General features: G+C 45.9%; 1 protein-coding gene across 10 annotated transcripts in view; it reads left to right on the top strand.

Annotated features, from left to right (window-relative positions):
- Positions 1-11,016, top strand: part of LOC117220712 (casein kinase I) — a 45,985-nt gene that overhangs the window by 15,933 nt on the left and 19,036 nt on the right. For 5 of the 10 annotated variants that reach the window (XR_013037162.1, XR_013037159.1, XM_076528582.1 and 2 more), the window contains exon 8: positions 6,355-6,445. The exons of 2 other annotated variants lie outside the window; for them this stretch is intronic. Coding sequence is in view for 6 of the 8 variants with exons in the window: in XM_076528582.1 (XP_076384697.1) it covers positions 6,355-6,445 (91 nt within the window). In the remaining 2 variants the exon portion in view is untranslated. Of the gene's footprint in view, positions 1-47; positions 6,273-6,354; positions 6,498-10,306; positions 11,001-11,016 lie in introns of those variants that run through there. 3 more of the 10 variants (XM_076528584.1, XM_076528585.1, XM_076528574.1) reach the window with 3 other exon arrangements.

The following is an 11,016-nucleotide window of genomic DNA, read 5'->3' as shown; positions in this document are numbered from 1 at the left end:
TTCGTAATCGCGCATCTACTTGTAATCATCCTGTTTTCTATTGATAGCGACGATGGTGATGATGACGATGATGATGATGATGATGGTGATGATGATGATGATGATTATGGTGATGATGATGATGAAGATGAAGAAAGTAGCAAATAAACGTTTTTCCATTCAAGGACTGGTCTTCTTTATTTATTTCACCACACGATATTGTCGAACATCCTTGTCAAAATTGTACTTTCTGTTTTTTTTTCTTTTTTTTTCTTTTTTTTTTTGTTTTCTCACTTGGCTTGAATGGAAAAACCGAAAGTCATGCGCCGCGGTCTTCGAATTCAATTCTCGTCGCGGATCGTCTTCTTGCCGAGTCCCGCGAGAAGAAGGGGCTTCCCCCGAAAGGCGTTCGATTCGACCCGGACGGGTAATTCTCTTCCGTTTTCCAACAGATCGGTGAACTTCCACTTTTTCTTCGATACGTTTTCTTTTCTTTTTTTTCTCTCGATTCTGTCGCATCATCCGTCTCCACGAAGCCGCATCTTCTCGACTCGATTCGTTCATCGAACGCCTTTTCCTTTTCTCTCTCGCACCGTTGCCACGATCTCGCCGGAGAGTAGTAGTTTATCTTTTTTTCCATTTCAAGTGCCAAGCGTGAAAGATCGTCCGTCGATCATCCTCTTTGCTCGTCCGTCGCGGGCTCCTCGAAACTCCACGGATTCGTGGCGACGTTTCTGCAAAAGTTTCCACGAAAAAATTATTCGAAAACGAAGAGCTTCGTTGCGTAACGAGATAACCCTTTCGCAGGGCGAGATATTCTCGAGGAGACCGCGTTGCCGCTCGAATCTCGGAAATCCGTGCGCGAACGCGCGTTAATTACCGGCTCAAGACTCGAAGGGACCATCGCGATTTAGGCGAACACGACGATCGTCGGATCGGTTAGCCAGATTACAATTTAACCCTTTGCTCTACGTTTTAACCCTTTGTACTCGAGTGGTGCCTCTGACGCACCGCTAAAATTGTTACACCACGTTTCAAGATAAGTTTTACACGATCGAAGCTTAAATATAAAAACTTGTTAAAAGCCTAACCGTTGTACGAGTCACAAGACTCGATTTCATATTCATAAAATGGGCTTTGTCGTATAAAATGGAAATACTATAATCCAGAAAAGTTAATTTAGATTTACAGTTAACCCATTAAGCACTACGAACCCATACACGCGTTCTCGCGCAACCATTCGATTTTGGCTACGAACCCATATATATGCGTTTTCGCATAACCGTTCGATTTTGGTTCGGAAACCAAAGCGTGTAGCAGACTACGATGCCTCGATGGGCGCGGTTGATGAAATCGATACGATTTTGAGTTCGATTCGCCGCGTTCGAAAAAGCACAAAATGGTATAACAAATATTTCTTCCACCTCTTAGACCTCGCTATATACAATGCGTATATTCTTTATAAAAATGCTAACAATAAAACTGACACGTTTGAAAAATTTCATCCGCTTCTCGTGAAAGATATTTTGCGGGAATACCCACCGCATAGAGTAGAGGCTAAAAAGGAGGAAGAGTTTGTTCGATCGACTTTCCGTTTCGGTCAACGGAGAGGCATTTCCCTGCATCCCGCGTAACTAAAGAAAATGAAGAAACATTCTTCGCGATGCGGATGCGCTGTTTGCGCTAAAAATAATCGCGGAACCGACTCGCGTTACGAAGGCAAAAAATGTAACATTGGCTTACGTATCGAACCCTGCTTCGAGATTTACCACGCGATACAAAATTATGAAATTTTCAATTTAAAAGATATAATTTACCACTGTTGCATCGTTCGTGTTATCGTTGCTCGATGAAATAAACGGTTATCGAGGCTTTCGAGGTCACCGCATAATTTATTTCGGTTACAATCGATATATCTTGCGATGAAAATTCAGTCTGCTCAACTTGCGCTCTTTCGTAAAAAGTGCGCATCCCAAGGTAGGCTTTTTCGTACCGAGTGGGCGGTCCATGGCGCACGCTCAACGTCGGGCAACTCGGCGCTCAAAGGGTTAAAATGTCTTCGAGTGCAAAGGGTTAATTTTCAAGAACGTGTGTCACAAACAACAAGATCAATGCGAAGTTGTGCCAGTCGCGAACTTCTTACGGAATGTAAATACAGCGACTCCCGTTAATATTCGGACTCTTTTCAAAACACTTTCACTTTTTAGAACTGGACTAAACGACTCGAATTTCTTTTTAGACGACAGAGCGACCAGTCCACTAGGCCGTAACTAGAATGCTTCTGTTTCTTTTTTTAATTTTGCTATCGCTTAGAACGACGAAAGAAAAGAAAAAATTCTCGTTTCTTAACTTTCTTTATCTGAGCCTGCAACGAAAATTGAAAAAATTTGTTTCGTAGATCTCGGCAAGTTGTACGCGTGTTAAAAATTTGATCGAAATCGGTCGACCTTCGTACGAGCTGTAAACGATTAAAGATCGCAAAAATCGCAGCACGTGTTTCTGCGCCACCTCCTTTAGCTGCTAATAAAACGATTAAACGACGAGAAACGAACAACCACAAAACACGTATCCCCTGGTCCAACACGAGCCTAACCAGTTGCGTTTACATCTATTTGGCCCGACCGACGCACCACGGCTCTCATTTCTGGCCCGATCTTCCGACCACGTCTCTCGAACGTGGTTGTAGGTTAAATTCAAAATAAATCAAATGGTTGAAAGGCCGCCTACTCCACTTTCGACGGCACCTTTTCTACCACTTCGTTCGATAACCGTTTCAACGGCTCAAAAAAGATAAAAACTCCAACAAAGATGCAAAATACGTAATCGATACGCGATGGTCCCTCGAGGTTAAATTCCTAGTGCGACGACTTCGAAGAATCGTTGTTTCGCACAAAAGTTCAAGTTTCCATAAACGTCCAGCAGGTTACCGCGACGAATGTTATCCGTTGACAAATAAACGGTGCTCTCCATATCGGTTCGAAGATGCGCGAAGCTTCGAACGATCTTGCTCCACGTTTCGTTGATCGCTTGTTTCGGATGTCACGGTAGGAGTCCTCTTTTCGAGACGATACCGAACCAACGTGGACCCCTCGACCGCGCACGCTCCGCCGTCGGAATCGGTGTGAAACCGTCTCGGAACTAATCCGAGCGTCGCGCGTCGCTCGCGGTGAATAGCCGATGCAGCCGTGCAACTCTCTCCCTAACATACCAACGGTGGTCATTCAAGTCCCGCGCTTTCGCAATGCGAGCATACTCTCCAGTTGCTGATTTTTTCATTCCGCGTCTCGGTTAGGTTAGAAGCCGCCGCGCGACTGCGAACACGTTTCCCGACTCCTCTTTCATCGGCTGGACACCGACCGTCTTACGGAATCTCCCGGATTTCGTGTTCGCGTTCGACAAAAATGGACTCGACTTCGACTTGTTTTTGTTTCCGAAACGTTCCCGAACGAAAAATTACCAATTCGACGCGAACGTATGCTTTCGGGACCGACCGAAAGAAAATTAAAAAATATACAGTAATGTCCCTCTTCTCGGCGTAACTCGAGTATGCCAATCCCGACGCCGAGATATTGCCACGGCCCTGTAATTTATCGATTTTCTCGCGGCCCTTTAATTCATCGATTTTCTCGCTATGCTAAAGTTCGATGGTTTGGTGAACACGTGTGCTGCGGCACGCGCCCCAGCTCCTTCGACTCGAATTCCCGGAAGACAACTCGTAATGCAATGACATAAATTTTTTAATTTTAACATTTTAACACTGATCTTTTTTTTAACATATTGCTGATAGTTTTCCGATTAAAATGAGACCAAACACGATAATTTTACTGCCAAGATGCGCGTGCTGTGCAGTGGAAAAGAGTTTAGGCAAAGTTGTCGACTTTACCGATGTCGTAACAAATAATGTAAGAAAAAAATTAATTTGTAAATAATTCATATTCAAATTGGCTAAATGTCATGTTCTTTCTCGATGTTCGACATCTTAAAATTCCAGGGACGATGGAAAATGTACAGAAAACGGTTCCTTTACAGTCTCCACGCGTAGGCTCGTCCTCGAAACGATGTCGCTTCTCCCGTCCCAGCAAATTTCAAACATGGAACTCTTCGTTCTCGGCCGTCTTCGTTTCCTTCTGTCTCCCATCCGTGTAAAGCTTCCTATTCCCGGTGTCTAACGTAGGCTCGAATAGCGTAACTTTGGTGATATTTTCTTTCGAAAAACATACGTACATACCTTCTTTGACCTTGCCTTTAATATTTCATATGTTAAAAATCGGTTTTCGTAATGCTTTTTTCGCAAATAAAATAAGTTACTTATCACGTATAACGAATAAGAATGGTCTAAAGCACGTCGTGTTTGGTATCATTTTAATTGGAAAAATGTGACCGATATATTAAAAAAATTTTCATGTATAAAAAAATAGAAATAAAAAAGTTAAGCCATCGTTTTTATCCTATCGTTACAATGTTATACACCGGCTGTCTCCGATGCTGACCGCTGGCTTGCATACATAGTATACAACATAGTTTCGCTCGACTCGAGTTTCGTTCTATCTCCCTCCCTCTCACGAGGTGTCGGCAACAATAAAGACGAGCCGCGAGGCTCAAAGAAATCAATTGCCGCGTACTACTCTCGACATTTTAGAATTCGGTCCCGGCGACAGATAGGGAGACATTACTGTATACAGTAATTTCGGTCGAAAATGTTCGGTGGTCGGAATTGAAACTAAGTCGCGATTCTTCGAGCCTCGCGGCTCGTTTTTATAGAAACTCGGGGCAGCGGCGAAAAAAAGGCAGCTTTTTCTTACCCGACTCGCACTCAAACACACTATTTTTTGTCACCTCCAGGGAAGTCGCGTCGCGTGCCGCATAACACGCTCGACCGACTCCGTCGACCCTTGTCATCGAAGTAGCGATAAATTACATAGGCGTAGGACTGGCACAAGAAAATTCACAGGAACCCGAAATTTGGCATTTCCGGGATACGTTACTGTATCACAGGTTGACCGAAACGTTTCTGTCGTTTAGTCTATTCGACGTTAAGCGATATAAAAATTACCGAGAAATTAGTACAGCATTGTATTTCGTGGAAACGTCGCGAACGAATTCTCCGATCGGACCGATTTATCTCGTAGACGAGTACAGTAAATTCTCCCGAATTTTCGTTCAGCTTGTAAACAAAATAAAATTGTACCTCGTTTTTATAATCGGTGACAATCGGTGACTATACGAATTAGTCGCGGGGCTCGAATAATCGTATCTCCTCTTCCCAGATTGTCCATGTTTGTTTACAAGCCGAGGGAAAATTCGGGAGAATTTACTGTATTTAGAACTTTGAATCGCGCGACTCGATAAATTCGACGCGTAACGCGTCCTTGCGTCGAGAATGAGAATATTCTAGGGAGTTCGAGGTAGACCGTGGATCTTTGCGCGGAATAAAAACGATCGAATCGTCGGAAATCAAAATTTTGGAAGAAATGTAGGGAAAAATATTCGTTCAAAAATTTCGTACAATTCGGAGCCCGAATTGTTCGAAGGAATAAATAACCCATTCGTGAAATCTTTAACTTAGGGTGTACCCGTCGGTGATCCCTTGACATACGAATAAAACGGAAATTGTTGCGTCCGAAAAATACTATTTAATTTAACGTCAACCGAACGGTTACGCGCGAACCGAATAAGAGAATGTTTTGTTTTGAAAATTGGATTACCGATCTGTGAATGCAGCTTTGTTATTGGTACTGTCGGGAAGGTCGGGGCATCTCGAGCATTGTAAACAAACCAGAATCGACGCGCCAGCGAAGCAACCGAGTAATTTAATAATACAGGGTGTCCCAAAAATGGCTCGCAATCCGAAAGTAGCGGGTTCCTCGGGTCATTCGAAGCAACTTCTTCCTTTACAAAAATTTTCTTCGAGGCACCGTTAACGAGTTATCAACGAAAAACAGTGACCAATGAGAGGCGAGCTCGGCTGGCGCGAGGCGACCGAGCCAATGAGCGGAACTGGGCTTCGTGCGCCGGTTGGCTGGGCCGCCTCGCGTCAGCCGTACTCGATTCTTATTGATCCGGATTACGAGACATTTTTGGGACACCCTGTATACTGCACGGCGTCCGTCGGGAACAGCTCTCGACGAGTCAGACTCGTCAAAGTCTACGGTGGCGCATGAAACGAACGACGACCTTGTACGTCAAGGTTATATTAGGGTGTTAAGGTTAAGGGTGTCCGCGGTAAATGCTTTACTAAAAAATAAAAAGATAGCCCGGCCGTAGTCCGGTCCCTTGAATTTACGCTAGAATAACGTAGACGCCGCCGATGATTATTCGAGGCACTTGCCGATGATGTATCATACGATCTGTTATGTTCTTACTGGTCTATTTCAGTGACGGGCTTGCCCGGCCCGGAGCGAAGGGTCAGCATGAGGGTGCAACGTAGGGAGGCCATGGCTGCGGGCGAAATGCAGCCGAAGTCCAAGTGAGTTGTTATATCACGCAACGCGGCATCGTCGCCGCGCTAAACCGCCTAAGTATAACTCGCTCTGCCTAGCATTTAGACTCGGGGTGTGGTCTTTCGCTGTGCGCGGCTTTTTCGCGCTGCACAACCGGTTGCACGTCTTCCCCCTCCCCTCGTCTTTCCGAATTCTATCGTCGACGCACAAGTGGACGCAGCCGCGCTCGCTGGATCCTGACGCGTTGTCGCGATCGATTCCGCAGCGGAGTCGTCCGCTTCGCGATCCTCTCCGCGTCTCGATACAACGAAGAATTCTTTTGTCGCCGATCGCCGCGGTCCTCTTTCCCTTCTCGCGTTCCTCCGAAAGAAGACACCCGACTTATCTTAACACTTTATCGTCCGGTCGTGGTTGTGGCTGCCACTTGGTAAAGGTTATGTCAATGCATTTGCTCCCAGTACCGGCTAAATTTTCGCTATTCATTGTGTTGTGCTTATTCCTTTAAAAATAATAATAAATAATAATAATAATCATTATAATCCATAAGGATATGGAGAGGTTAGTATACAGCTGCTAACGAAACAGTAAAGAAACGAAAATCGTCGACAGCTAGAAGCCGATTAATAGGCTATCGGTCGATAAGCGTTGGCAATCGAAAAGCCGATAAATAGGCCAGCGGTCGGTAAACATTGGCAATCGAAAAGCCGATAAATAGGCCAGCGGTCGATAAAGTGTTGATTTATCTTAAAAAAGATAATTTTACGCGCTCGCTGACAAAAATTAGCGAATCGATTTCGAAACGGTAAACGCATTCGATGTATTTTTGAAAACGTTGTCGTACTATTTACAACACGTTCGAATTATTCGGGAAATAAATCAATATTTCTGGAGCTGCCGCGTCTCGCGCCTAGCGCGGACTATTTTTATTTCGCATCGAAATTCGCAGACCACCGATTTTACTTTCGAACTATTTCGAATGATCTCCAAGTTCGGAAGCGAGATTATTCGAATGTAACGAGAGTAGAGCGCGGAAGGGTGTTTTCGTTCGGAACGAATTTGAAAAATGCCAAATCGACGATCGCGGGTGTGCACCAGTTTCCGGCACTTTCGCACGGTACAATAATTTCCTCCCTAATTCGCGGTCAGCTCGTAAACAAAAGTGGACAATTTGGGAAGAGGAGGTACGATTGTTCGAGCCTTGTGGCTCGTTTTTATAGTCGTCGACGATCGGTAACTACAAAAACAAGCCTCGAATAACCGCACCCTCTCTGCCCAAATTGTCCATGTTTGCGCGCAATCTGACTGCGAATTAGGGAGGAAATTACTGTACAATAAATTCCCCCTAATTTTCCTTCGGCTTGTAAACAAAAATGAACAATTCGGGCAGAGCAGACAAATTGTGCATTCTTGTTTCCAAGCTGAGCGTCGAGTACAGTAATGTCTCCCTAACAGACGCTTAGACGCGCGCGAAAATGGACAATTTGGGAGGAGGAGACACGATTATTCGAGTCTCGCGTCTCGTTTTTTATAATCGTTGAAGATTGGTAATTATAAAAAGACTCGAAATTAATCGTATCTCCTCTTGTCAAACTAGTCCATTTTTCTGCACAATTCGAGCACCGGTTAGAGAAACATTACTGTACGTTGCTTTTAAGACGTTCGCTGCTGCCATTTGTCTCGCTTTACAGTCCCATTCGTAGTTCAAGGTTATGCCATGGTTGAAGATATGAAATAAGGGGTTCCTGGGGTGATGTGTAGCAACTTTTTCCTCAGCGAAAATTTTCTACGATGCTTCGTTCACGAGTTATTAACGAAAAACACTGACCAATCAAAGACGAGCTCGGTTGGCGCAAGGCAGCCGAGCCAATCGGCGGATCTGGGCTTCGCGCGCTCGTTGGCTCGGCCGCCTCGCGCCAATCGAGCTCGCCTCTCATTGGTCACTGTGTTTCGTCGATAACTCGTGAACAAAGCCTTGTAAAATATTTTCGCTAAGGAAAAAGTTGCTTCGAATGATCTCCGGAATCCCCCATTTCCCGGAAATACCATAATTTTGGAACACCCTGTATTATATCCGGCGCTCCGCCACACAGGCGACGACCAGATGGATGCCGGATATATCTGACGCTCGTACCGAAACGGTTAAAAGCTGAAAGAAAATTCGGGAGAATTTACTGTAACCGATGGAGGAAATTTGCGGAACGTCTTCGAGGAACGGACGCTTCGGAATCCGTGGAACGAAAGCCGAATGGTAGCAAACGGTTCCGAAGAAACGTTCATTGAGAAGCGTCCGCGTGAGCCGCGCGTAACGTACAGCGACCGGGAGAAATCTGATACTCGCGGCTAGCGTAGACCGGGGTTTCTGGTTTCGAAAAAGCAGGCCGCAATGGGATCGCATTTCGCCGAATTCTGCGTAGGGGCACTGGTACGCTGCTTGTGGACTAGATCTCGATGTGTGGATGTCGGTGTTAGTTGCATCGTTGCTCTGCTCTAATCCGTTGCCAGGTCACGGTTTTTCGATAGATTGATCGGTGTGTCTTGATACCGTGGCATGGTTCTCCTCCGGATCGCCTAGGGATCCGGGTAGAAGTTGAGAGGGGCCAGAGGGAGAAGGGAGAGCACTCCGCCGACATATGGAAAGAGCGTCGATCGCCGATTCCGCTAAATTGCTGCCGTCGCTCGCGACGAGTCCGTTTCTGCGTTTCGTTTCGCGGGATTTCGTTCGGGCCGGGCGAATACATGCACTCTTTCCAAATGGCGGCGTTCCTGTCTATTTGCCTGCCATCGAATGCACTGGGACGGTCTTCTTATCACTCTGTACTGTATACAGGGTGTCCCAAAAATGTCTCACAATCCAGAAATGGGGGATTCCTGAGGTCATTCGAAGCAACTTTTTCCTTTGCAAAAATTATCTGCGAGGCACCGTTCACGAGTTATTCACGAAAAACGCTGACCAATGAGAGATCGCCGACGCCCCGCCCTTGCGACCACTACCGAGAGCAACTGCGGCCGGCGCCTCGTCCTTGCGGTCAATGCCGCGTCGCTCCGGCCAGCCGACGCAGCGGTAGTGGTCGCAAGGGCGGGGCGTCGGCGATCTCTCATTGGTCAGTGTTTTTCGTTAATAACTCGTTAACGGTGCTTCGGAGAAAACTTTTGTAAAGGAAAAAGTTGCTTGAAATGACCCGATGAACCCGCCACTTTCGGATTGCGAGACATTTTTGGGACATCCTGTATATTTTCCCGGGAATTGTAACTATCCGAGCCCAAAAATGTTAATTCAAAATTAACGATTAATCGCTTTCCTAGAAACCAGCGTATCCTCGACATTGAAAGAAATTCGTGCGATCCACCGCGCCGCGATGGATGGAATAATCGTTTCTTCCCAAATTGTCTTAATTTTTGTGTACAAGCTAAGAGTCGATCGGGGAGAATTTACTGTACACGAAACGAAATAGGGACAGAAATAATATACGAATCGATAAAACGGATGCCGGAATTGGTCCGAGAAATAATGAAAAACGCTAGACGGGCGTGTCAACGAAAAGAAATTTTAATTCTCTTTTATAAAAAATCGACGTTAAATTTACATATATATAATTCACTCGTTACGGTTTCATAAAACGAAGTTCGATACGAATCGAAGAAATTCTAAGAATTTCCCGTCGGTCTTTCAAATTTATTTCATTTTCTGCGAGCGTCCTGGATACTTCTCGAGGGGACTGTACCTACATGCTCGATTACACGGTCACGCCCACACCGAGCCTCGTGCTTTGTACACGTACACGATCCAGCACACCGTAGACACGAAAACAAAAAACAAAAAAAAAACCCAGCGTCGTTGTTCTCACCGGACAGCCGCTTGATTGTTCTCTCGTTGACTGTTTTTTCAGGTAACCGAAAGCCAACACACTAATTCTAAATCACGAAAGTAGGCAAAGAGGGGGCGAAATAATCTCCTGTGCCACGGTAGCGGACGCCGGCGATACGCTGAAATCGTGGATAAACGATTCGTCTAGCGATCCTTCTCTCTGACGGCGGCCGATCGGTCTCGAGCCTCTCGCTTTCCGATCGATCATTCCCCATCGAGCAACCGCCATTATCAAGAGACAAAAATAACCAAAACCACTTAACAGAAAGAACGAAACGAAACCGATCGATCCTCGCACCGACAGTTCGCGGCATCGGTTTACCGAGACAAACGAACGAAATGGAGATGCGTCGTGTCGTGTCGTGTTGTGTCGTCTCGTCTCGTCTCGTCTCGGCTCGGCTCGGCTCGTCTCGACGCGTCTCGCTGCTCGGGCCACGAAGGAAGGCAATATATATAGCTCTCTCTCTCTCTCTCTCTCTCTCTCTCTCTCTCTCTCTCTCTCTCTCGCTCTCTCTCGAAGTCACGCGACGACTCGCGATCGAAGCGAGTCGCACCGAATCGGTTGTTTCCGATCGCCTAGGTCTAGGTCTAGACGAGCCGCTACATTACTCTTTGATAAGAAACAAAGCGTTTCCCAAACGTTGGACGATGGGACGTTGAACATCCCCAAAGTTGGGACGATGGGACGAAAGACGCTAATGTCGCTGTTTTGTGTGTCTTTTGTTTTGGAAG

The sequence above is a fragment of the Megalopta genalis genome, chromosome 1 (genome assembly GCF_051020955.1).
Source record: "Megalopta genalis isolate 19385.01 chromosome 1, iyMegGena1_principal, whole genome shotgun sequence".
Lineage (NCBI taxonomy): Eukaryota > Metazoa > Arthropoda > Insecta > Hymenoptera > Halictidae > Megalopta > Megalopta genalis.
Note: the sequence above shows the minus strand (reverse complement) of the source record. Positions and strands in the feature narration are given on the sequence as shown.